Genomic DNA, 27,982 nt, shown 5'->3' with positions numbered 1-27,982 from the left:
ATTTCCAGACACTTAATTTGGTTATCCTTATTTTAAAAAAATCGTAAGTAGAACGAATTTATAGAATAAGAGTTGAGCCCTGCCTCAACTTGGACATGAGTAGACCTACTTTTATTCCAATACTTCTTTCATTATTGTAATGTATCTAGACCATGTATCCCAATTTCTGCTTTAGCTTAGATAATCGTGGAAGGCGAATCAAAATAAATAAAATTTGGAGACAATCGGATAATTTTTTTGACGTCCTGGCAACTCGATATAATTTCGTAAGTGTCACTACATGCACCCTGCTTTACCTATTCTTTATAAGAAGGTAGCAACCAAAGTGGGTGCTCACTCCCGACTGACACTTAGGAACTCTTGTCTGCATTTGTAGTAGTTGAGTCCTAACCGGCACAACACTGAGAGACAGTCTTCTAGGCTAGCATGGATTCTTCAACTGTGAAGAAAGGGAGAAGAAGAAGCCATCCTGTGCATGAATTGTTTTCGTACAACGAAATAACAGAGGAGTCCAAATGTCTTGTTTCATCCTGTAAATATAGAACACAGGTAAGTAAATTCGTACAGAATTCGATAAAGTTTGTAATATGGAATCCATTATGTTGATTGGTTCTTGTTAAAATAGGGGAGAAAAGTTTGTTTACATTATCAGTGGGAAGTAAGGGCAAGGTTCTAGAACACAGATCCCTTCCCATTTAGCTGTAATAAAGACAGAAAACAACGTGCCCTGCGGGGCCCTAACCCACCTTCACTCGTTAACGTTCGCTCGGCAATAATATGTGAATTAAATATTAAACTTTGGCACAGAAAGGAACCAAACTAGCTACTAACCTATATGGGGGGACCTGTGTTCTTGAACCTTCCCGGAGTTAAGCTTAGTAACACCAAAGTAAATTTGATTTGCACTTTTTCTGTGACCAGGGATGTAATAGGGCGTATACCAACCAAAAAAGTTTATGGTCCAGCGTACACTCACCTTAAATTTACGAAAGCTAAAGTGTATATGGGGATGTGTATAGGGTATATGTTTGAAAACGGTCAAGCGTATACCTACCAAAAGGCAGGGCATTTTATCACTGCCTTTGACCAACGCCGATCATGAGCGATTATTCATTCAGTACACCAAAACACATCAAACATATAGACCTATTCGTAGCACAATGTAGCATATGAGATTGAGCTCAGTGCCGTAACTTGAAACTTGTCTTGAAAGTGCAAGCATTAGTATTTCGGTTCGCTAAAAATATAGGTACCTAAAAATATCGCTATTTATGAAATTGGAAAACCTTAATACACATTTTTATTAGTTCTAGGGGGCCCAGTTGACGTTTCACTGAAGTATGTCCCAGGTCACATCATGCTTCGTTTTGCTGAAATATATTTTGTTCAGATGGTGGGACAGCAGCATTACCTTAAATTATTTTCAATTTCTTTGGAAATTATATAGTGGGCGCATTCCATGTTTCATAAAAACAATATTGTACCCTTCATTGTTAAATAAAGGGAACAATATTTCATTCATATTAAAGCTTTCACTCGTAAATATATATTATATCTGGAGGCCGTAATAGTGGACATTTTACTGAAATGGTTCAGAACACATTTTCGTTTCATTTAAGATTTTTGATTTTTTGTATGTCGTTTCTGGGATGTGGTAAAGCTATTTCATCCTTCATTTATACATTCATGTTCATATCGCATCATATGGAGTAGAAAAGTTTTAACTTAAGTTGGCTCCTTGAATAACCGGGAGCGTAATTGAAAGGGCAGTTGCCCCTTGCCCCTCCAAAAATTACGGCATTGGTTGAGCCGTTTTTCAACCCTGAACACTGAAAACAAAGAATGTCACCACCTTGATATTGAAAAAGTAATCAACGAATTATTCTCCAAAAAGGATCTCCAGTTTGGAACGTTGAGCAGATTCTGCATCGCAAGTTTTGTTTTCTTATAGAGGAGATAATTGTGCCTTGATGACAGCGTACCCACTCAGTGGTTTCTTTACCTCTGGAATAGTGCTGTCGAAATCGTTTTTTTTAAAAAAAGTGAAATTTCATAAAACCGAAATGTCAGTTTTGAAAACCACATTTGCGGTTTCGGTTTCCAAAATGCATTTGCGGTTTTCGGTTTTCAGAAAACCGGTTTTCTCAAAAACCGAAAACTGCAAATGTCACAAAAATTCGACAGCATTACTCTTGAACAACAGCTATACTCGTTTAATCCTTGCTTGCTAGGACGGAGCATGAACTATTTGACGAACAGTTTTCTGAAGTTGTTTACAAGTGATGGACCGCGAAAGTTTTTCGGGCTGCAAAGTTAGATGTTGTTTTTTTTTTTTCAATGCTTTGTTTCCATTGTGAGTGGCCAAATCTCTCTCTTTCTGAAACAGTGATTATCGGTGAGTAACAAAACACATAATTTAACATCTAGGATGGCCTTAGATGCCGAAAGCCCAGAAATCTAAATCTTCACATCGGGACTCATAAACTTAAAAAAAAAAAAAAAAAAAAAAAAGGTCTTAGGAAAATGCAGCTTCATGTACCTTGGATCACAATAGAGTCTGTACCAGTGATCACTGATTACGCTCCGATGCACACGGGCGACAAGTGACGTGCGATCAATCCGCGACAATTTGCAGCGCGGTTAGGCAGAACAGTAAGTAGCATTGAGCCATGCACATGAGCGACACATGGTCGAAAAAAGGGTCTAGCGTTTGCCTATTAGATCTCCAGTACTGCTTGATCGCGCGGTGTTGCGAATTCGTTTGCAGTTGGCCAGTACACAGGCAGGCACTATTCAGTGCAGACGATCGACGCGACCACGGCTGAAGTTTTTATATATATATATATATATATATATATATATATATATATATATATATATATCATCAAAAAGATAAGAACATTTTTCCTCTTACTTCTTTTTTCAGGTAATTTTGTACTAGGGATGGCCGAAATTTTCTGGAATCGCAAATTTCACTTTCCGGATTTCGGAAAGTAAAATTTCCGGAATTGCCATCCCTACTTTGTACATTGCATCGTATTATATTTCCATAGATTGCGGAATGCCTTCTTGTATCAGTGGAAGTGGAACACACTATTTTGTTTCTAAAATGTATTTTTAAAAAAGCACTTAGTTTAGTTTCTTTCTGTCACGTCTTCATTTCAATACAAACATGGATAGTCAATAAGTTGAGTTGAATTTGAGTTTAATGTCCCTTTCAACAGCGAGACTATATGAGACGATACCTACTGATTAACGTGGAATCCGAATCACATGAGCTCCAGCGGGGAACCGAACAAGGGTCTCCCCCACCAAAGGCGCGTACGCTAACCGCTTAGCCACGAAGGAGTTCATGGATAGTCAAAGGAAGTAACATGTGTCATTCATATTTTATTTTGTATTTCCAAATTCACCATTGTCTAGCTGTTTTAATTTCATCAATCTAAATTAGATCATTTTGCCTTTCCATGAAATAGAATGAAATCTTCGAGTTTTACGTCCCATGATTATGCCAGGTAGACAAAAAAGATGATGGAAACGGGAGAACCCCGAGAGAACCCACGCACAATGTGTTTGTGCACCACAAAACTCACTCGGCGCAAGCTGGGATCGAACCAGGAACCCCACGTACTGGAGGTGAACGTTCTACCACTGAACTACCCTTTCCCGTTTCATGTAAGACTAATATATCCTTTCTGTAGTTAATGAAAATATCAAAACTTAACCACTATTTAATATTTGTTAAACATACAAGTACATTGTCCCGAAAGGGCAGAGTTTTGGAATTCCAACTGTAAACGCTTCAGCAAATGTTAAGCATGGAGATTGAAGAAGTACTGATGAATTACTATAGTAATTCGTAAATGTTACAAGAAAGTGAACTTTAAATTTTGAATCCAAACGATTAAATTATAAACAGCGTTTCATTTCTTCTGGGCACTTGTCTTTTGTGCGGGAGGCCCAGGGTTAATTTCCGCCGTGAGCTCATGTGATTTGGATCCTACGTAGGACCACATCATACAATGTCTTGACAGTAAAAATTACGTTAAACTCCAAACAAGAAAGCTTGTTTTAATCACCTGTAAGCGTCATATTTTCCATTCTTTATGATTGACCTGGAGTTTATCCTTATTCCAGCACTGAGGCTATGTGAGACGTGGATCTATAGCTAACGTAGGATCCGAAGGACTTGATTTTCTTCCGGGAATCAAATCCAGCTCTCCCGCGCCAAAGGTTTGTACAGTAATCATATAGCTACGAGGGAGTCTCATTGTTCTATGAGTTATTAAAATAAGTATGAAGTAAAATACTTTTGGATTGGTGCCTACTTACGATGGAAAGCGTTTATTTTTAAACAATAACCTAAAAATAATAAACAAAGCACTCTGACCAGATCCATCAATTGTAACAACACTGTGAACCCTTCAAACAAATTTATCTTCCAGTAGTTTACCAACAACAGTTCATCAAATGAATTCACGCTCATGCGAAAAACAAAATGAAACCTTTTACTTCGTTGCTTTCTCAATTCTATGAGCACAGATGTGAAGGTCCTTTAAGAAGGTGATAGTTTACATAAGGATGAGTCCAGCAACCCCTCCTTTTCTTCTTTATAACTAACGAACGAACTCTGTGGCTTATGGAAGCGGAGATTTCAAGCCATATTCACCAAAGATCTCCATTGAGTTCTATCCTTAGCCAATTGGATCCAATTTGTACTTTGTACTCCTATTTCTGCGAAATCCATCCTAATATTATCCTCCCACATGCGTCTAGGTGTTCTTAATTGGCTTTTCTCAATTGGCTTTCCAGTTAATATTTTGAAAGCGATTTTACTTTCCTCCATTCTCTCTACATGACCTGCCTACCTAAGCCTTCCTCGTTATGAAGTTTCCCCCATTCACCATTGTCATCCACCTTGGGTCCAAGTATTCCAGGATTTTATTCTCGAATACTTTCAGTCTGCGTTCTTTCATCAAAGTAATTGACCAAGTTTCGCAGCCATACAGCGCAACAGGCATAATAATCGTTAAACACAGTTTTTTTCCCTTAATACCTGTATTTAGATCTTAAGCCACATTACGACAATTACTGTACGTGGAAAAATAAAGGCATAAAGTTTTTCCAACATTAAGATGTTTTTCAGTACAGTACATATACTGCAATCAGAAAACGTGTTTCGAAATACTATACGCAATGTATTACAACCCAATAGACCCGTTCACCCGTTTCAAACACCGATTTTACTGTTATTCCGGCTAATCCGAATAATCACGTAATCGGAATAGGGTTCGGTCCCAATTAGTTTGGGTTAGCAAGACTCCACTGTATTTAGTTTTCTCCGTATTTACCTTTAAGCCCATGTCCCTGCAGGCGCTTAATAAAACCTCTGCAGTTCTTTCACTTGTCCTTACATCATCATCTATCAGATTGACAGCACCAGTATAAGCCATAACCTGCTAAGTGCCATTGAGCTCTATGCCCTGGTTGCTATCTTTAATTTTCCTTATAGATAGCATATTCCAGAACAAATTGAATAGTGGATCTCCTTGTCTTAATCCATTCTGTATACGAAAGCTTGTAGACACGTATTTTCCTACCCGAACTTTACTTTGAGTTTTATTTAAACATATCTTTACTAATCTAATTAGCTTTCTTGGTATGCCGAATTCGGTATGCCGTTTTCTGACGTTTTTCCAACATTAAGATGTTTTTCAGATGTTCATTAAGATGCCTTTATTTTTCCACGTACAGTACTTGCCGTAATGTGGCTTAAGGCCTAAGGCCTATTGTAAGAATATTGTACAACATTTCCTTCCTGACTGAGTCGTAGGCCTTTCTGAAATCAACAAACAATTGATATACCGGAATGTTGTATTCCCATTCAGTGTCGGACTGGCCAAGTTGAGGGCCCTTGGTGCGGATCCTTAAAGGAAGGAAGGCAGGCAGGCATCCATCCACTGTATATTGAAAAACATAAGTGACAAATCATATTTGCTGTATTGAATAAATATGTAGTACAAAACATATCGCAAAAAAGTTATAAATATACTGAGACAATCAAAAATAATCGTGAAGTTACTTCAGTTACTTTGACAGTTTCTTTTACGCAGTTCTTCACTTGAAGGCAATCAAATCATTCTTAAATAAGTAAAGGAGACAAGTGATTTTGAGAGAAGAGCGTCCATTCTCCAGAGAAGAGCCTGGAGAGAAGAGTTGAGTAGTATATATGAACGGTGTACCCATGAGACAACAGGTGAAAGCGAATAAACGCAAGGGATCCTACTAGAGATTCTGCTAATTACAGACTAGAGGGAGCCTTTGCTAATTACGAAGTTTTACTGGTTCATGGGGCCGTACTGATATAAGTAAGGACGGGGGCAAGGATACTTCTTTCGGGAAGACAAACTTAGGCTTCCGCAACCTTTTTTTGCTAGGAAAACTCAAGAAAACATTTGCGATCGTAAAAATTCGACCAAGGCCTGCAGGTCCTTCACCTCGTGATCCCTGCCGGGCCTCTCGGACCCTTGGCAATTGCCAAGTAGCCAACGTGGCCAGCTCGGCGCTGTTCCCATTCATTTCTTTTCGAGTATAAAGAAATGTGAATTCATCCCTTTTCTTTTTCATAAAGTTATAAACTAACTATACAAAAGCAACTTGTTTCTTGTGAAATTTCATCTTGAATGCGTATCCATAGATTTGTTTCTGTTACCAATCCTGCCAACGGTCACTGCGATGCCGCAAGACCTCGCATCAACAACGCGGGAAATAGTCGCGGATTGATAGCACGACACTTATGGCCTGTGTGCATCGGGGCTTCCAAATTAATTGAATTGACGTGGGGACCATTCCTGGCATAGGAAAAAAGCTAGTTGTATCGGTGCTTCTTTGTTAATGTAGATGACTGTTTTTGTATTTATTACAACATAGATTTGAATAGCACGGGGTTTCTCTCTGTCATTAAAGATACTTTATTTTTTTTTAACTCAAATCTTTTTGAAAAAAGATTTTAGTTCTAAATTTCACGCTCTTAAAAGAATTTGCGCACTAGGCACGGACTTAAAATGGCCAATGGGAAATGGAGCCATGTACATGATGTTTATTGGTTCCTTTTATTTCAGAAAATAGCACGAAGTAATACGGATAAAAACGAAATACTGTAGACCTTGAAGCCATGAAAAATGCTATTCAAACAGTTTCGTATCACCTGATACAAAACGTACGTATCTAAAAGATATGTATGGAAAGTGCGTAATGTAAAATTTACAGCAAGGTGTGTAATGTAAAATGTTTAGAAAAAGCTGATTTTTTTTGTTTCTTTTCCCATAATTCCGCGTACATGAAGTGAGTGATCCAAGGTACCGGTACATTATGGTGTGATCACTGGTAAAGCCACTTCCATAACAACCTTGACCTCTGAGTGTCGTTTTTCCATTACACTAAACAACACTTTTGTTTGCTCAAACGCCTCAAATGTTTTGCAACCAACTTGACATTTCCGAACTCTGTTATTAAACTAGGTTTGCAACTCTGATCCATCTCTATGCCTTAGTAGTGTGCAGTGGATGATGAAAAAAAAAGTTTATCCATTCTAAGCTGTATCTCTATTGTTTTGAGCAAGTTGGTCAATGAATATCATATATTAATGACATTAGAATTCTTTGCGTGTATAGTGTATTATCTCAATACCTACGGATGTGAGATTGGTTGTTGAATTAATCTTGCGTCCCTTTCATAACAAGCTATATCAGACGTAGACCTATTGCTTAATGTTGGACGAGAACCACTTGAGCTCCAACTGGGAATCGAACCTAGTCTTCAGCATGTGACAAAAAGAAACTTCTTCATATATGATTTAAAAAACAGTTTAAATAATGTTGAAATTAGCTCAAAATGCAACTTTCCTTGATTCTTTTTTCTTTTCCAGATGAGATCTCTTCTCACAGTAAGTATGGATTCAAATTGAAATTCAAGCCTGTTAAAAATTTCAATGGCGTATGCCGGGAATCGAACCCGGAATTCCTAATGAAAGTCAGATCCTAATGCTCCAGAGATTCGCTCACCACAAGAAGTTACTTTAGATTGCTTAAAAACTGTTATATATATTCATTCCAACTCAAATCCCTTCACAGATTTAACCTTGTAAGTTCTTATGACTTAAAAAAAGAACATTTGATTTGTTCGAAAAATATGTTCATACATTGCAAGAGATTTAGCTTCCAATCATTCCCCGTGACCTAAGTTGTTTCTCGTTTGTGAAGCAGAGAATTAGCACAAAAGTGAAGAAAGAAAAAAAGTGAGCATGAGGAAAACTCGAGTGGTTCCAGTAGTACGCTAACAATCATTTATTTCTACTGTGATTGTTTTGTATATTCTTCTAACTTCACCCCGAGACTGAGAACATTTTTTGAGTAACTATTTGGCATCTCATTTCCTTTCAAATTGGGTTAGGAAGAAATGTTTTACAAATTGCAAATCTAAAATGCACCTGCTGGAAACAAATATAATAGGTCAAAAGCCACACGGAAAGCATGATTTGGTGAAAGAACTGTTATTATTGCTTGCTAAAAGGTAAAACAAAAGTAATGAAATGAAATACAGTAGAGCGTCGATTATCCGAAGTAATTGGGGGACATGGGTGTTCGGAAAACTGGTTTGTTCGGATAATCGAACTGTACTGTACTGTACTGCACTGTACTGGACTGTACTTCTACAGCCAGTGCCAAACCGACTGAAGTGTGCTGATTGTTGAAACACAGCGACTGGCGGCTTGGCCGGTCAGCAGCGCCTTATGAAGGCCCCATTAGAAGCATGTTCCGCCAGCGGTGGCTAGTGCGGCGACTACTGTGGGAAACTTGGTTTGGGAGTGAGGGGGATGATGGACGGTAGGGTGGGAGAGTAACAGGTGCGAGCGAGTACACAGTTCGGTTAACCGGTCGTTCGGTTGACCGACGTTTGGATAATCGACGCTCTACTGTAATGAGTTTTACGTCCCATTGTTATGCCAAGTAAGCTAAAAGAAACGGTGGTGATGACAAAATGAATAAAATTGTTGAATGAAATGGTAGTATTATCCTTTGTTCAGTTCTCAAAGCAGAAAATACTGGAAGTGCGACTGGGTTTTTCGGAGGCCTTATTGTCAATGGCCCTGGAACACTGCCCTGGGTGTGACAACCTAGTTACAACAGTGTAGGAATTTAAAGTAAAACCAGATTTTTGGCAAACCTACCATGTTGCTGACATCACTTGAAAACGACAAAGTGATTATTCCCAATTTTGTCACATGCACAAATCACTCAAATGAGCAATAGTTAAACCGAAACATAAGTTTCAGAAACGTTATGAGAAACACAAGGTCTCAAAGACCTAGAAGTCAAATTTTGTATTATATTTTCTTTGAAATGTATTTAAGATTTGTTATATACATGGTACCGTATATGAAAGTAGAAAATAAAAGAGCGAAATAAACTTAAGCTTTTACCAGCATCCAGGGATGCCACCGTTGTGTTTTAGAATTTATCACTGGGTCTCAGAGACCCATATTTCGGGTTAAAGTATATTGGGTACAATGCAGTGGCGTAGCGTCTGGGAGTCGGAACACCCTCCTCGAAATTGTTAAAAGGTGTCAAAATAAAGACTTAAATTGCGTGTCCAGTCTACATATTGCTAAAAGGTATCTAGAGGACAGCTCCGGACCCCCGAAACTTTTAAAAGTCATTTCAATAAAGCCTAAAATTGCGTTTCGAGTCCACACTGCCAAAAATTTTCTCTGGAGGACTCCCGGACGCCCTCCGAAACCTGGCTACTACGCTGGTTCAATGAAATGTATGCGTTAGGTTTCACGTTAGTTAAGCTATTGCCCTAGAATTTGAGTTATGACCTCCATTGGGCATGAATACTTTAATTACACCATGTATTTAATTATCGTTAATAATCGACTTTTCAGCTTTTGCTTCGATTCACAAAAAGTAATATCTAGAAGTGAAACGAAAAATGTTATCATGCTATCATGTGATTTTACAACCTGACAACAACGAAATAATTGCACCTGTCTCGCTGCCGTTACTCAATTTTGCCTGTTGCTGACAGGTAGTAGGAACTTGCAGCTCTCAATCGTTCTAAGAGAGGTAGTTCGCCGGGCCTGATCTCGTGTTATTTTGCCTTGCTTGCTTGCTGCTGTGTGTTGTCTTGCCTTCAGGCAATCGAACAGAATGTTTCGAGTATTGTGTTTACCACCACCGAGAAAAAGAAACATAACAGTTATATGAAGGGAACAAAATAAAAAATAATATATCCTTTGGATTTAGTATTTAAAAATCTGAAGTTGTTTCGGAGCACCTACTTCTTCATTCCTATAAAATAATGAAGGGAATTGTGTAACACTTTTCACAACGAAAGCAAATGTGGGAAATTGTGTATATTATTCCACCTTGGTAGTTGAAAATATCTTAAACGTAAACACTTTCTCGTTCTATGTGTAAACGCAGGTTTTAGTTGTGCATACAACACGATAATAATAATAATAATAATAATAATAATAATAATAATAATAATAATAATAAGTGTTACTCTTTTAGAACGAATAGCATGTCCACACACTACGAAGCTAAATTGTTTTTGTCAGTAAACTTACTAATTAGTGGTTTGAGGTAAATAAGGGAATCAGTCCAATGTTTCTTGATAAAAGTGAGTTTCGTTTCAGTGTGAAACTATGGTAGACTTCCAAACTATTGAAATTCAATTTGCATGAAAATTAAATTGAAATCGGAAGTAGTAGTAAATTCATACCACTTCCGGTTTAACAAGAGAAAAAGGATTGACATAATATCTCCCCGCGAGACGCTAAATCAATTCCCGGAAACTGCTTGTCGCCATCTGTTACCGCTTTTGTTTCATGAGCATTCATAGTTTTGGCTCCAAAAAATCTAATTGGAACCGGAAGTAACAGTAAATTTGTACCACTTCTGGTTTTATCAGTGAAGATTGGATATACCTGCTATCTTTCCTTGAGACGCTGAATAATTTGGAGAAATCAGCTTGTCGCTTCTATTAGCGTTTTCGTTTTATAGCCGTTTATGTTGAAACAGAAAATAGGCCATTTTAATCACTTCCGGCTTAAACAGAGAGAAATTCGAAAAGATGGAACCTATTGTTGGGACGCTGAATCGATTTCCGAAAACAGCTTCTCAATGTGTCTTACAGTTCAGGCTCTGATACCTATCGACAAACAGACAGATATAGTCGCTCTATAAGACTTCCAACACTTATGCATAGCATAGTTTGGAAGCCATAATAATAATAATAATAATAATAATAATAATAATAATAATAATAATAATAATAATAATAATAATAATAATAATAATAATAAAATAATTCATACAAAGAAATTTACAAATGCCTTATTATTTTTAACAGTGAATATATATATATGAAAATATTTACCAAGTGATGAAGTTATTGAAGTTTAGCTTTCATCATCGAGGCTATATGAGACGTAAATATAGAGTTCATTTCCTCTTGTCGGGATTTGAAGCGTCCATTACTGCGATGATGCGTTACGTAGGCTCAATGATAAAATGCTTATTTCAAGATCTAAAGGACATTGGTTTGATTTCAGACCATGTCACGTATGTTAGTGGTGGGAACATCGTATCCTTGGTTTTGAGAGTTTTACTATATCTGTCTAACTTTGAACTGAACATTTTCTTTCATCATTCCCTTCCTTCAGTCATTAACCATATCCTTTAGCCTTTAAGGCATAATCGTGGAATATTAAACTAAAGATCCCGATTCATTTCACTGAAATAGACCAATAATGCAATCTGTTGTCACATCTCTTGCACTGACAGAACTTACTTGTGGGTAGTCGTTCTTTCAGAAAAAATGTTCCGGCGGGGGGGGGGGGCACATGTAGTATTACTGGGGACACTTCTGGTACTATTTTATTTATTATTACATTATAGACGTATTATTTTGGACTCGTGCGGGGGGAACTCTCAGAGCTCCGGGGGGGGCAGTGCCCTACAAAACATGTCTGGAATAAACACTGCTTCGCACAAATCGGTTATCTTTCTACCTCTACATGATATAGATCTAGTACTTACATAATAATAATAATAATAATAATAATAATAATAATAATAATAATAATAAACTCCGGTAAAGACGGTAAACAAGATCACGAAGTATTTCTTCAATATTTAATATTTCTTCTTCAATAGTACATTTCTACCACTTCCGGTTCTAGTAGAGAGATTCGATTGGAGATGGAATATATTCATAGGACACTCTATTGTTTAGAGTAAACCACTTCTAGGTATCTATTACATTATTACTCTATAGCAATCAACGCTAAAAAATGGAAGTGGTTGAGGTGAAGTCGGTAGAGATATTAGAGTCGATATGGAACGGATTCTTGGGACACTTAATTGGTTACAGAAAACTGTCTCTCGCAGTCTGTGACCGTTTTTAATCTGTAGCAATAAATGCTAAAACCAGAAGTGGTTGAGTTTTGCCACTTCCGGTTTAATTAGAGGTTTAAGAGAGACAGCTTTTCGCAATCTCTTACAGTTTATGCTCTATTAGATTAAATTGAAACCGGAAGTTGTAATGAGTTTCTTCCACTTTCTGTTTTAGTAGAGTGATGGGGATGAAGATAAAAATTATTCCTGAAAGGCTTAATCCATTTCCGAAAATCGCTTCTTGCTATTGTTTTTACCGTATAACTATTACCGTTTGTGATTTATAGTGATCGTTAGAACCGAAACTGGTTCACTTATACCACTTCCGGTGAAGGGATCACCACCATTAACGAACTGCTACGAGATAATCACTATGTATCGATTCTCAAAACAGAATTAAAAATTCGTATCCGTTCGTTATCGTGCGGAGTAACTGACGGACGGAACAAACATTACAATGTTGTAAGTCCACTACATGATAATAATAATAATAATAATAATAATAATAATAATAATAATAATAATAATAATAATAATAATAATAACAACTTTGTAGTACTACTTTGGAGAATTTAATATACAGGGTGTTATTGAACTATACCGACAAACTGTAAGAGGTGATTCCTTACATCAAAATAAGAGAAAAAGTTCATATGGACCTATGGGGAAAAGTGCATAGTTTCAGAGCTAGGGGTGTCCTAAATCGCGAAAAAGCCAAATTTAAACAGGTTCTATTTCGAATTCCAGAATCTGTGGATGGCGGTCCTTATCAGCATAGAGGAAGCCACGCATACGCAATCCAAAAATGCATATTTCATTAATTTTTAATGGGTGTACAGAGTATTGCATACAGGCTGAAATTCCCAGACATGTTATCAACTGAGTTTTGAGATATGATCTGACTTTATGATAGGTCCAAAGTAGGCAAACGATAAGCCTTGATAGCACTGAACACAGAATCCTTTGGCACGATGTCGGAAGTGTTAAGGCTCGTCAGTAGAACGGTTTCTCACACTCGGTAAACTCATGCTGCAATATTTTCTTTCACGCTTATAAGTAAAGAAAACGTGAATTATACTTCGACGAAATATATCGCATCACACGTTATTCCGAACACGGAGCTGCCGGTTCCTAACACTTCCAACTTCCCTCCGAAGTACTGGATATAGATTGTTGTCAAGGCTTATCTACTGCCTACTTTGGACCGTCCTTGAAATCAGGGTATATCTGAAAACTCTATTGAGAGCATATCTGAGAATCACACCTTGTAGAGAATACCCTGTGTACCTATTGAAAATTGACGAAATAAGCACTTTTGGATTGTGTATGCGTTGCTTCCTTTACGCTGATTAGGATCATCATCCATAGTTTCTGGAATTCGAAATAGAGCCTGCTGAAATTTGGCTTTTTCACGATTTTGGACAGCTCTAGCTCTGAAACTATGCACTTTTCGCCATAGGTCCAAATGAACTTTTTCTCTTATTTTGATGTGAGGAATCACATCTTACAGTTTGTCGGTACAGTTCTTTAACACCCTGTATATTTAATTCTCCAAAGAAGAACTACAAAGTTATTATTATTATTATTATTATTATTATTATTATTATTATTATTATTAGTGTGAGGAAGCATCTCTTACAGTTTGTTGGTATGGTTCATTAACACCCTGTATATCTTTTCAGCTTTTAAACACGAGACACACAGCAGACAAGACAAGACTCGACACTTTAATTTTCTCCAGTATCTTATCAATGAAAATTTAATAAGTAAATCCGTTCGTTTCGGTAACAATGAGTTTAGTTTATAGTCAGAAATGTAAATTTTGCGTTGCTCTGACGTAGTCCTAGTCACTGTTACTAGTATCATTGAAAGAAATCTGTCGCGGCTCTTAAAGGGCGTCGAGTCGGTAAGAGTAGAGCGTTCACCTCTGGTGCGTGGTGCCAGTGGCGGCGATTGGACGTTAAAAGTGGGGGAAAGACATGATCTGAATATTTGTATATCGATGTTAGTTTCCCTGCTTGATGCTAACACTTTATTTACCGAAAGGTTGTATAACTAATAGGGTACTACCTTTTTGAGTTAAAATACCGTATATCGTATTTCATATATTATTAAGTAAATTGACAAGAGTAACGCAAGTAGGTACTAGTCCTTTGTACTCCTAAACAGTAAAGGACAATTGTTTGCTGATCTAAAACTCTATCGCAGTATCTCCACGTAATTACACGCTATTTCTTTGCAAAGTGACATTAATGCTATTTCCCAATGGTGTGATTCAAAAAAGTTGCTACTAAATATTATAAAATGCAAAGTAGTATCGTTTACCAGAAAAATGAACTATGTACGCAATGTGTATACTATTAATCAAACGCCAATTGAGAGAGTGGATTGTTACTGATCTTGGAGTCACTCTGCAGTCAAACCAATCTTTCGATTTTCGTGTCAACAGAGTAGTTGGTGAGGCTTTTAGGAACCTTGGCTTTGTGATGAGATTAGGAAGTGATTTTTTTTAACACTAATGTCCTCAAGCCTATGTACTGTCTAAGCTGGAACATGCAGCAATAATATGGGGTTCTAATAGTAAAAAATATATAAACAAAATCGAAAACATTCAAAATAAATTTGTGCGCTTTTTGACATATAAAGAAACAGCTATATATCCCAAATTCGAGAACTACGAAGGTCTTTGAAACAAATATTCATTACAATCTCTTGAAAGCAAGAAAATTCATTTCATTTCATTTCATTTATTTATTTATTTATTTATTTATTTATTTATTTTTTGCATAAAATAATTCATAGTGCAATAGATTCAGAATATTTGTTATCTAAAATCAAAATTCACGTCCAACATAGAGCGACGAGACTCCATAATGTCATATTCCATATAACAGCGCAAAGGACTAATGCACTGGATATCGCCTGTCAGGATAATAAGATATCACAAGAACACCCAGATATAGATATTTTTAGTTATAAACAAAATTTTCATTCTATATAAATTTGCTGTATCCTGTATATCGTGCTATATGTATTTTAACGTACATTTTGCTTTCATATTTTTATTTTATTATATATGTATTTTAAAGTGTATTACCATATAACGATGGAAAACTGTAATTAGGCATTTGCGTGTTGTTTTTCCGAAATAAGTTTAAAATTTAAAAAAGGTGTAAGAAGAGATTTGATTCCTTGCTCATGAACATCTTAAAATTCTGTCTGGAAAATATTGTGATCAGATTATTTAACAACAAATGTGCAAAACAAATATATAGAAATGATAATATTAACCATAGTAATGAATAATGAGGCTTGCTTTCCAAATATATATATATATATATATATATATATTGAAACTGGGGATTAATGAAGAGCTTATTTTTAATTCCGCACATGTTATTAAATGTATGATATTACTCTTAGAAAGACAGTAAATAATACAAGCATATGTTACGACTGATACATGTTCGTTGCTATTAGGTGCAGTTTTCGCTTTCTTGGAATACATCAAAACTCAAAAATACTTAGAATCACTCCACACTCCAGTTATACAAAAATAATCTTAAAACCTAGAATTTTGTTGAATCCATTAAATTTAATTGTACATACATTCGTACACCCTTAAACACACCACTTCACTCGTACATTACATTACAAAACAATGAAAAAGGTAGAAATTATTTCTTATTACTCTCTTTTTAATCAAAATTCGTTACTATTAGAAAGAAGAAAAGACATTTTAGGAACTGTCGATTTTTTTGCAACTAAAGAATAACTTGTAAAAGACTTTTCTTTCTTTCGAAATTTTCTCTCAATTAGTTTCAAAGTTGCTAGCTAACAAATCGAACCATTGCGAGAAGAAATTGAAGTAAGCTGGAATTGTTGAACTCCAATAGGTTAATTTTGGGGCCATTTTCCGTGTCAATTAAAACACAATTCCTGCAGCTTTCTTAATTCCAAGGCAAGACAACCAATACGTACTCACGCAACGGCAAATTGTATGGCATCATTTTCTTCTATGAACCAGTAATACATATAATAACTTTACATTTCTAAATTAAACTATATACACTAATGGATCACTTCAAAAAACAGGGGGAAAATGCCCCCCTTTGCCCCCTAATCGCCGCCCGTGCGTGGTGTCCCTGGTTTGATCCCAGCTACCACCTAGTGGACTTTGGGGTTGACGAGCTCCTTTTACGTCGGTATTCTCGGGTTCTTCCTTTTCCTCACAATCGTTTCATTCCATCATTCATCATCATCTCATTTAGCATACCCGGCATGACTCTTACGCGTAAAATTGAAATAATTCATATTTTAATCATACACGTAGAACTAATTGCTAAATTATTTAAACAATATCACTTAATACGTGTCCTCGCTGGTGGTCTAATGGGTAGTAGCATGATTTTGGTACACGGGGTTCCGGGTTCGATTCCTGGTGGGAAAGCATACTACTTCTCACAATAATTTGATTTGGATTATATCTTAAATTGTAGGTCCACGTCTCATATTGTCTTGCTGAAAAGCAGGGCCGGATTAAGGGGGCTTTAGGGGGCTATAGCCCTTGGCCTCAAGGTGGACAGGGGCCTCCACTCTGATCAAAATCTCAACTGGTTATCTAAAAAGAATCATCAAGATACAACCATCATCATAAAATAAAATATGACCAAAAATATGAAACATATTCCCTTAACTTTCCAACTGTACTTTCACAGAAATGTAATAGGTGAAGTCCACAGGGGTCACATATTTTTTCTAGTCTCATGCCTCCAAATGGGTTAATCCAGCCCTACTGAAAAGCGAAGGTAAACTTCAATTGTGAAACCACATGGTAACTATTTTCAGATGTATTCATTATAACAAGTAAAAAGGCTTTTGTAAACTTGTCTGTAAACTGTATTTGCTTGTTTTATATTTTATAACGATTCAAGAATTGTTTCCTTTCTTTACCTCAAAGTAATCTTGCCTATGAAACAAGGGGAAACTGACTTTACGTGTTGCTTTACGAGACGAGATAGAAGTCTTCTAATAAAACATACATACTTTTCGAGATGAGACTTCACATTCTGGACAGTTTTTCGAGACGACAAAGTTCCAAAACTTGTCTCGTGGGCAACACTTCTGAAAGTACTAACTGTGACGAAAGTTAGCGATTGACATTCGCTGACCGGTTTACATTGATGCGAATAGTGCATATTTCGCAGAAACTTCGGCAGCTCATTTGAAATACTCGCAGTCTATATAATATATCAATATTTAATGAGCAAACTGATAGTGCAAATCATTGCTGGGTTTGTTTCAGTGAAATACCGCTATTTACAGTTTAGTCAACTACGTTAAAATAATTGTTGACTTTTAAGAAAAGTATAGAATGCAAAATGTCATTATTTGCAATGCTATATCCTATAATGTAACAGAGTAATGATGTACATTGTTTTATTTAATGCTATCTTACAGGGGCGACATAGTGGAAATTTGGAAAAACATGTCAAAACTCACCATAGAGAATACTATGCAGTTCTTCTAAAACAGAAGGAAAGAATTGTTGCATCTTCACCCAAGAAAAAATGTAAGATGCAGGTTCTCAATTGTGTCAAAATGAGTGGCACATTTCTCCGAACACAGTGTCTTCGCCTTATCACTGAACATGGACACGCATTTAAACTTCTAGATGATGACGCCTTCCAAAAAATCATCACACCTATGATTGATGCCATGCCCGCTACAGATAAGTAAGTAATCACTCATAAAATAATAATAAGGGTGTTGAGTGCGTGCGTTATCTGTCCTTTAGTTCATTAATTCTATTGGGGTACTGTATTCTTGTTTCTCTAAAACGAAATTATAACGGTATGATTTTCCTGACTTCCTCCTCAAGCCTGGCTAATATCTCTTGTTTTGAGAACATTAAAGCATGTGATATATAGCCTAAGATGGTACGTTCATGAGGTCGTGAGCGAAGCGAGTTTCCGAGTCCGAAGTAAAATTTGGTATCCTTGCAGCTTTATTAGGTGCGAGCGCGTAGACTGATGAAAAGGGATGAATAGCGAGGCCGTAGGCCGAGCAATAATGCGGGTCTGGGAGCGAAGTACTCAGCTAACCGCAGGCTATTCATTTATAGAAAGCAAACAATGTGAATCGATTATAATGTAATTTTCTGTATTATAAAATTGAAAGTGACTATGTTTCTGACTCATAATCTCGTGAACCATCCTACCAATCTCGATCAAATTTTCAACAGGCATGAGGTTCAGACCTGGGAGTGTTTTTATCATTTCACTTTGACGGTAAAGTTTAGGGTAGTGGGAAGAGGGGAGTTATAGAAAATAAATAAAACTTAAGAACTACTGAACTGAACAACCAATCTCGATCAAATGTTCAACATAGTTGAAGTTCGGACCTGGGATTGTTTTTATTGTTTCACTTCGACGGTGCAACGTAGGGGAGGGGATGGGAGAGATATATGTAAAAATAAATAAATAAATAAATAAATAAATAAATAAATAAATAAATAAGAAATTGACTCTTTGTGACTTCACTATTCTTGAACCACTCGATCGATCTCAATCAAATTTTCAACATAGAAGAGGTTCAGACCTGGGATAGTTTATATATCACTTTGACGATAGAACTTAGAGAAGGGGGAGGATATATATATATATATATATATATATATATATATATATATATATATATATATAGATAGATAGATAGATAGATAGATAGATAGATATAGATATTTAATAAAACGTAATAACTCTTGAACCACCCGACACATCTCGATCAAATTAACATAGACGAGGTTTGGGCCTGGGACGATATTCATCATTTTACTTTGACGGTGCAACTTAGGGAAAGGGGATGGAGAAAGACTGTTAATACTAAACGAAAATAACCGTTATTAGTGTTGAGTCTATAGTTTTCGGGGTCGCTACATGAAAAGACACTTACGATCAAGGTATATAAAATAACAGGTAGCACCAGTTCGCGTTTAGTTCTGATTATGTCCCTGCCCGTGACGTCATGTGCAGGTAGTGCTTAAGATATTTTTCGCTTGCCTGCTTGTTACACTTCGACCTTTACTCGTAAAACTGGATTGAAAACAACATAATTTTCAAGTTTCTTTTCTTTTCAAATGCTAAAAATGAGTTATTTTATAGTCACAGTTGAGACAACCTAATTTCAAAAATAAATCAATAACACTGATAATAAACAATTACCTCCATAAATAAAACTGAATATAATGATGTTTGCACGCTAACTTTTCCTACACCGCTGGGCCGATTTTTATAATTTTGGGCACATGAGTTGACCTGAGATTTTTATCACATTATTTTGATTAAAGGGCGAATCGTCAGGGGATCGAAGGGGTTCAAAAACTATCTGACGAGCCAATCAAGTTAGAAATATCAAACCCGATATATAAACTCTCCAGTAAGTTAAAGGAAAACATGTCCCATTGTTTTTGAAAATTTCCGTTTTAAGGGGAAGAGGGTGCATTTTTTATCCATATAAATAAAAATCATTGTAACAATGCTTGACAAATAAATTCCTTCTCGACCAGTTTTAGTGATTTTTGGTACTTTGTTTACAGGAAAATACCATGTTTACAGGAGTAATGAGTTGATATTACATCAGGGTAATTACTAATATAACATAACCTAACCAAGCCCAAACCATCAAAAACAGAAAATATAAGAAGAAGGTACGAATTTTAAGCAAAGAATTTTGACCCACCAAATTCAACAACCCTAACCTAATCTAAACTGACCTAAGAGAACCTAAACAATCAAAAGTACCGAAAATATAGTAAGAAAGTACGAATTTTAAGCAAAAAGTTCTGCCCCCCAATTCAAAAAATATGCCAATGTGATTTTTGCAATAAGTACGGTTCGGTTAGACAAGATTAGGTAAGGTAAGGTTAGATTAGGTTGTGTTCATAATAGATTCCTATGAATGTTCTGCTCGAAGTGCATTTTTGCCAGAATACTGAATCAGATACTCAACAAAACTTAATATCATTTAAACTAAAGAATATATGAAAAAATACATTTATATTCTCGTTGATACATTTATAATCTACCTCGCTTTACATACATAAACTCCTTAAGTTTCAGACTCTCAGAAACAAATGTCAGTAAAAGTAAGACAAATTATTGTTGTTACACACCTGTTCTCCAATTTGACTAGTGTCTAGTTTAGTTTTTTCCCCATGCCAGTTCGGTATCAATAATAAAGGAACAGCGTCAGACCTTAAACACTTCTTATGCAGTAAACCTAGAAGCTCATTTTTAAAATCCTTTTGATAATTCTGTTGTTAGAAGTGAGCAGAACATATTCGTGTGTTATCCACATTAAAAGTGTCCATTTGCTTACAGCGGGAAATCCATGCTCTTTGAAGTTCTTTATTTTTAGGGAAACGATGGAACAATATTTCATTCATATTACTTCCTCTATTTTTATAATGAGCTACTGCACAAGTAAGATGACTTTTGCCTATCTTGAAACAACAGTGTAATTGTTTATGCAGTATTTCATGCATTATTTTGAAAAATACCGCGATACCTCCACGTGACGTCACTGACCGCATAGAATCCTGGGGAAAATGACAGCAGAAAGGCTATCCCGAGAGTCCCCTGCTTACGATTCCGTTTTACGTCCAAATTCAGCCCGCAACTTCGGGGAGGGGTGATACATAAAAATGATTTTAAAAAATGACCAATATTAGTGACGAATCCATTGTTTCCGGGGTCGCTGTGATGAACAGTCACACTTTCGATGTCATTTAATCTAAATTTATCCACGCAACATGAGAAGAAGGGGAAAAAGAAATTTTAAAATAATCGAAACTGACCGAGATCAGAGCGCTTTAGTAATAGTTAAAAGTGGCTATCGGAACGTATTACTATTTTTTTTTCTTAATTTCACTCAGCGAAGTGCCTCATTGATGCTAGTTGTACATAATTTCAAATTCGAGTGGTTCTTATTAGTATTTACAAAAGATTTTAATTTTACAGAAACCAATATTTAAATAATAGTAATAAGTTAATCTGACATTTTCCAAAGAAGCATTAACATATTTTTTGTCCTGAAACACAGAAATGGTGACTCTTATAACTCCTTTCCACTATTTCTCAGAAAGATTTTTTTTTTTTTTTTTTTTTTTTTTTAAGTTAAGGAAAGGACGAAGAACAAATTTTGCTCTATTAATCATATCTGAAATATGAAAGTAAATTGAACCAGTTTAAAATGTCATGATTCATTCAATATTATTTGAACTGTCAAGAAAAAAATTAATTTAAATAATTTTGAGATACAAGTATGTTGAAACCAAATATCATATAATCAATAGAAGTGTCAGTAAATGTCGCTAAATTTGTGTTCTTCTGGAAGATGCCATAAGTACTATAGGTCACTACTCTTCATCCGAAGAAATTTTCATACGGGAGAAAAGATAATATCCCTCTAAAGTAAGCGGTAATAGATCGAGAAGCGGTTTTCGGCAATCGATTAAGTGTCTCAAAAATAAATATCAGCTCCATACTCAACATTCTACTAGAAATCCACTACAACTCTCCGACTTCAATACTCATTTATATAGAAGAAAAACGTTAAGAGATAGTGAGAAGCGATTTTCTTGGGATCGACTTAGCACTCTAGAAAAGGTTCCAACTTATTTCTAACCCTCTAATCTGACTGGAAGTGGTAGATATCAACCACTTTCGGATTTCATGTTAATCATTACAAATTACAAACGGTAATATATAACGAAAATCAGTTTTCAGTAATTAATGAAGTGTTCCAACAATATATTATATCTAGACTGTAATAAATCTAGTAAAACTGAAAATGGTAAAATTCAACCACTTCCGGTTCTAACATTGATAGCTATAAAGTTACAACGGTAATATATAGCGAGGAGTTTTCTGTAATGAATTAAGTGTCTCAAACTTGTATTCCTTCTACACTAATCGCTATAATAAAACCGGAAGTGACACAAATCAACTACTTCCGGTTTTAACGTTGATCACTGTAGAGTAAAAATGGTAATAGAGCATCTTCCAGAAGAACCATTTTTCTCTCTATTGGAGGATTTACTAGTTATATGCTTTTACTGATATTTAAATGCTGTTTTCTTTTTTGACATATATAATCAATTTTAGATAGTGACTCCTTTTTTTGCAAATAGAGAACACAATTGAAAACAATCTTTTTATTCTGAATTTTTTTCACTTTCAGAGTTGTCATATCATCGAGAACTGTCCCAGGGTTCATACCTGAATATGTAGACAAGGTACGAAAGAAGATTGCTGAGCAAGTGAAAGATAAATTGGTATGTCTAAAGATTGATGCTACGTCTAAAAATAATAGACATTTCTTAGGTGTTAATGTACAATTCATCGATAATGCCAAGATAATAGTCAGAACATTGGGTGTGATTGAGCTTCTCGGGAAACATACTTCACAGAACATAAAACAAGAAGTTATGTCTCTACTTGAATCATACGACATAGCTGTAGAAAACATCATTACATTTACCACTGACAATGGATCAAACATGATAAAGACTGCAAAATTACTCCGTCAAGAAGCAATTCTAGAAGATTGCGATATACCTTTCGAAGAAGAGCAATACCCAGAGTGTGAATTGCTTGCAAATGAATATCATCTTCAAAGTGTGAGATGTGCAGCCCACACACTCCAACTGGCTGTGGATGACTCCATCAAGGCCAATCCTTCTCTTAGGCAACTCCTCGAAGACACAAGAAATTTGGCAAAGCATCTCCGCAAGCCCACTATGGTTCGTCAACTGAAGAGAGAAGGCCATTCTTTACCTATACTTGATGTATCAACACGATGGGGTTCCTCATTTGACATGATGAAATCTGTGAGGAAATTAAAAGAATTCATTGAATCTGTTCTTTCAACGAATGAGATCCTTCAGTACAATCTTACTGCTAACCAATGGGATGATCTTGATTCTGCTTTAGCTGCTTTGGAGCCAGTTCGACAGACCTCCATCACACTCCAGGAAGAGAGCCTTCTTCTGGGAGACTTTTACGCTCTATGGACTAAGTGTAAACTTAAACTTCAACAGCTCTCTGGAAATGACAATGAAATTGCCAAATGTTTGAAATTATGTATGGAAAAGAGGGAACTAGGAGAAGTCTATAAAAGTGGTGAAGAACGACTCACTCCCTTGTTCGAATATCCAGGCTTCAGTGCTGCTCTGTTTCTTGACCCAAGGTACTTTGTTCTTCTTGAGTATAACCACGTTGAAAAAGCCAAGGAATATTTGCTGCATATCTGGGCAAAGCTCAAAAAACTGGAGGCTCATCCTGAAGATACGAACAGCGACAATGAAAGTATCTTAGACTCTTCTACCACAAATGAAGTTTGCGGAGATAGTGAGCGTCTTTCGTATTTTGTGTTGGGACTATTCAGATTAGTTTCGAAGATTGTTTTAATGCTGGAGAATCTTCTTCGTTGTAGGACTCTTGTAAAACCGTTGTTTCGTCGAGTGGTAACGATTGGCTCTGAAAATGGCCACACTTCTTAGTTTGGTGGTTCTACAGTCTTCTATAGATAGGTGAGGTTAGTTCTGTTCGTCCCGTAGGAACTGAACTAATTATTCGTGTAACGGTTGTCGCTAAAGCCTGTTCAATCAGGAGCCCCAGAACATTATCGAGTTGCTCGTGAGGATAGAAGACATATAGTTTTGATCACTTCGTTTGCTTTGTGGAATGTCAACACTGTCGAGGAGAGTGGACAATTTATCTCATATGGCCTTAGTAGTCAAATAGCCATGCCTGAAAAGTACAAAACTATTTGTTGTAGTTGTATATTTGGTAAGCTATAGCACATAATTGCTTACTTGTAACTTTCCCGAGAATGAACCTCATTAACTCCAATAGAAATTACCATCACGAACGGTACAACTTACATATCGATAGTGGATCCCGCTTAAAAAGTGTTGTGATACAATACATATTATTTTATAACATGTAGAATATAAACTTAATAATTCTTCAAAATAATTTTGTTAAATCGTAATTTCTGACAAAAGGATCCAGCTCACCAACTCGAAAGAATCTAAACAAAGTTAAGTGTACTCTATAATATTAGTTCAATATATTGAAAGGAAATATTTTGTAATATCACAAGCGCATACGTTTATTTACTTTCATGTTGCTTGGAAAAGTTTTATTTGAGGGATATGAATAGTTTTCTTTTTTTTTTTTTGTAGAATATACATTGTAAACTTTATAAAAAAATTCGAATATATTAAAAAAACACGAATTTAAAATGTTGTCTTTTAATTAAACTATTTAAATCTATAAGGATCTTTAGTGACAACCAGGCCTTGATGCAGGATTTTCAAAATTGGTATATACATTCCTAGTAGGAAGCCTTTTAGCTTCGCTAGAGATTCAGCTAGGAGTTATTAATTGTTTTGAAATTAAACATTTCTCGTATGTAGACGATGCCTGCGAAATCTATTTCTAACATTCGTTTTGAGTTCTAAGTATTAAATAAACACGTAAATAATACTAACAAACTTTCGTACACTTCTCAATCAGTTCATAAAGTTTCTGTTTTAGTTACTATTCATAGTTACTAGTACAATGTATTTACTGTACATTAGTTTCCATTTTGTTTAAAAAAAAAATAAGTTTGATAGATTTATATCAAACAAATGTAATCACATTGCACAAGTAACAATGATTAAGAATTGAAACAGGAAATTTATGAACTGAGTGGGAAGTGTACGACCAGTCTTTGAAATGAAATGAAATGAAATCTTTAAGTTTTACGTCCCACGATTATGCCGGCTAGGCTAAAGGAGACGGCGATTATGAGAAATGAATGAAATGGTGGAATAAAGAAAGTGGGAGGAAACGGGAGAACCTCGAGGAAATCCACGCACAAACCGTTTGCCCACCACAAAGCTCACTTGGCGCGAGCTGGGATCGAACCAGGGACCCCATGCTCCAGAGGTGAACACTCTACCACTGAGCCACCGCGACTCTGACCAGTCTTTGAGTACTACGTAGGTATTTTCTTAACATTTAGCCCTCAAAACGAATCTTAAAGGTGGTTATCGCACTCATCATCTACATATGACAAATATTTAATTTCAAAACAATTAATAATAGTAAAAATAATTGATAATTAAATTTCTGGCGAAGCTAACAGGCTTTCCACTAGGTATGTATGTAACAATTTTGAAAATCCTGCAATAAAGCCTGGTTGCTACTCATTTAATGGGTTTAAAACTTGTTCACGAGGTATTTAGCATCTCCTGCGAAAGGTCTAGATCAGTCATTTCCCACTCAAATTTATATGACGTAAGATCACGGTTTTACAGTCTGAGGAAAGCAGTGAGAAATACAAAGGAAAAGGAATGAAGTGGGAGAGCAAGTGTTGACAGTGAACGCACAATCTTGGATCCACGAGTAATATGCCTTAACGATTGGGTTCGTTTTTGATATATTGGTTTGCCTGCCACTACTGTCTCTTACAAACACCAAGTTACCTGTCAGCTCCTGGAAGCTGCTTTTCCTCCAAAGGAGCAGGGAGAAAGAAACCGTGACGACACAGAGCATTGAGTTGGAAATGACTGGTCTAGACACCATACTAAGAACCATTTGGGCATGTTTTAATCTTAATACTGAAGTATAGTAGCTATACTCTATTTAAACACACCATTGAGTTATGTTTTAGAACTTGAATGTTCAAATTTATATGAACATAAATAGTAGTTTATCAAGTCGTTAATTAGGTAGTAATTTGGAAATTAACTTAATGTACGATCGATAAGAAAATCCACGGTGCGTGAATACCCTACCCCAAAGTTTATAACTCTCGTAGGTCATATTAGTGTCAATGCAAGTTTGAGGTGTTGATGGAATAGAAAGTGAACTATGAAACTTGTAAAATACAAGTTAGAAACAATTGTAACACCCTTATATATATATATATATATATATATATATATATATATATATATATATATATATATATATATATATATATATATATATATATATATATATAGGGTGCGTCATTTACAATGAAAAACCTGATAGCGAAAAACAAAAGAGGGAGAGAAGTGAAACTTTGCACGAAGCAACTTTTCCACAAATTCTGCTTAATTTTAAAAGCTGTTTTACAAATGGCAATACGATTTCTTCTCATATTGAATTTACACCTTCGAAGATTTCGATCTCCGGCCTCCAAATAAATTCTTGCACACTTCCATGAAGAGGACAAATCACATGTCACCAGAAAAGAGCAGATTCTTTTCAAATATTAATGTTTTTATTCTGATGATTTCGATTGATTTTTCATAAGTTGATCTTTAGTTTGGTTTCAGTGAAGCTAATTAGACAAAAACATACTTTAGCAGTTGTCCTTAACATATGGCCTGGCGGAATACAATTGGTCCGAAGATGTTTTTGCCGTGTCCCACATTCTTTTCAAAAACTAAGAACATGAAACCTGGAAAAAATATAAAATGAAAGTTTTAATTTAACGTCCACGGTTATACTCTTTCGGCTAAAGTGGACGGATGGTTAATCATAGTGAATAATTATGAAAGAAATGGTCACCTGTGAATAAGAGTGATAAAGGAAGGAAATCGAGAAAACCCACGGAAATGTTATTGTCCACTACAAATTCATGACTGGAAATGGAACCAGCAAACGTAACACCAAAGATCAGCGCTTTACCACTGACACACCATTCCCTCTTCACATGAAACCCAATTAAAAATTATTATTTCGTAGTAAAGCATAGTGGTCCAGGACTGCCACTACCACGAGCGTCGTTGAAATTGTTCATGTGGCCTGCAGTGTCTGAGTTGAAGGAAACTCGAATCAGCAGCGAAACACGAAACAAATCGCGTAAAAATGGTTAATCATTGTAGTATATTTGTTATCAGGATGAGAAATCCTGAAAAAGAGGGGAGAATCTCCCATACTTAATATTTTTGGACGAAATTCCCCCCCCCCATACTTAAATTTGCTGGGGAAGAATAAAGTGAAACAATGTCTGAAGTTTTCAAAATGATTATAGTAGTGCGTACGTAGTCTATACGTATTTCATATGTAATCAATGAGTAAACTAGTGTTTAGCGGTATCCTTAATATTCAATAGATGTCAAAGATGATTACAAAGATGATTCAATAGATGACTTACGGATGTCAAAATATGTGAACTTTTTACATCAAAATCAACCTTGCAACACGAAACCTTCTTTCTTTCTCTCTCTTTCTCTCCCTCACTTCAATTCTCGTGATTTCGCACCCTGGTTAAAATTGATGTATCCTCTACTCCTATGCCTGTCTTTTGATACTACTGGATTAACAATATAAATCATATATCTTCGACTTAAAATTCCAGTATTTTCCTGTATGGTAGATAATTTTGATCTCATACATGCTACAAAATTACATTTCGCTTTCAGTATATTGCCATTCAATTTCTACCCCTGTCTGCAACAGGGAAGAAGA

General features: G+C 35.9%; 1 protein-coding gene across 1 annotated transcript; it reads left to right on the top strand.

Annotated features, from left to right (window-relative positions):
- The first annotated feature begins 356 nt into the window (after positions 1-356).
- On the top strand, positions 357-24,027 carry LOC145676605 (uncharacterized). The gene is made up of 3 exons (XM_081747442.1): positions 357-549; positions 17,925-18,199; positions 22,707-24,027. Exons 1-3 carry the CDS (start codon positions 427-429, stop codon positions 24,025-24,027), a joined length of 1,719 nt encoding a protein of 572 aa, XP_081603568.1. The 5' UTR covers positions 357-426.
- The last annotated feature ends 3,955 nt before the right edge of the window (positions 24,028-27,982 follow it).

The sequence above is a fragment of the Thermobia domestica genome, unplaced genomic scaffold (assembly GCF_964235325.1).
Source record: "Thermobia domestica unplaced genomic scaffold, izTheDome1.hap1.1 HAP1_SCAFFOLD_240, whole genome shotgun sequence".
Classification (NCBI taxonomy): Eukaryota; Metazoa; Arthropoda; class Insecta; order Zygentoma; family Lepismatidae; genus Thermobia; species Thermobia domestica.
This window is presented reverse-complemented; position numbering and strand designations above follow the sequence as displayed.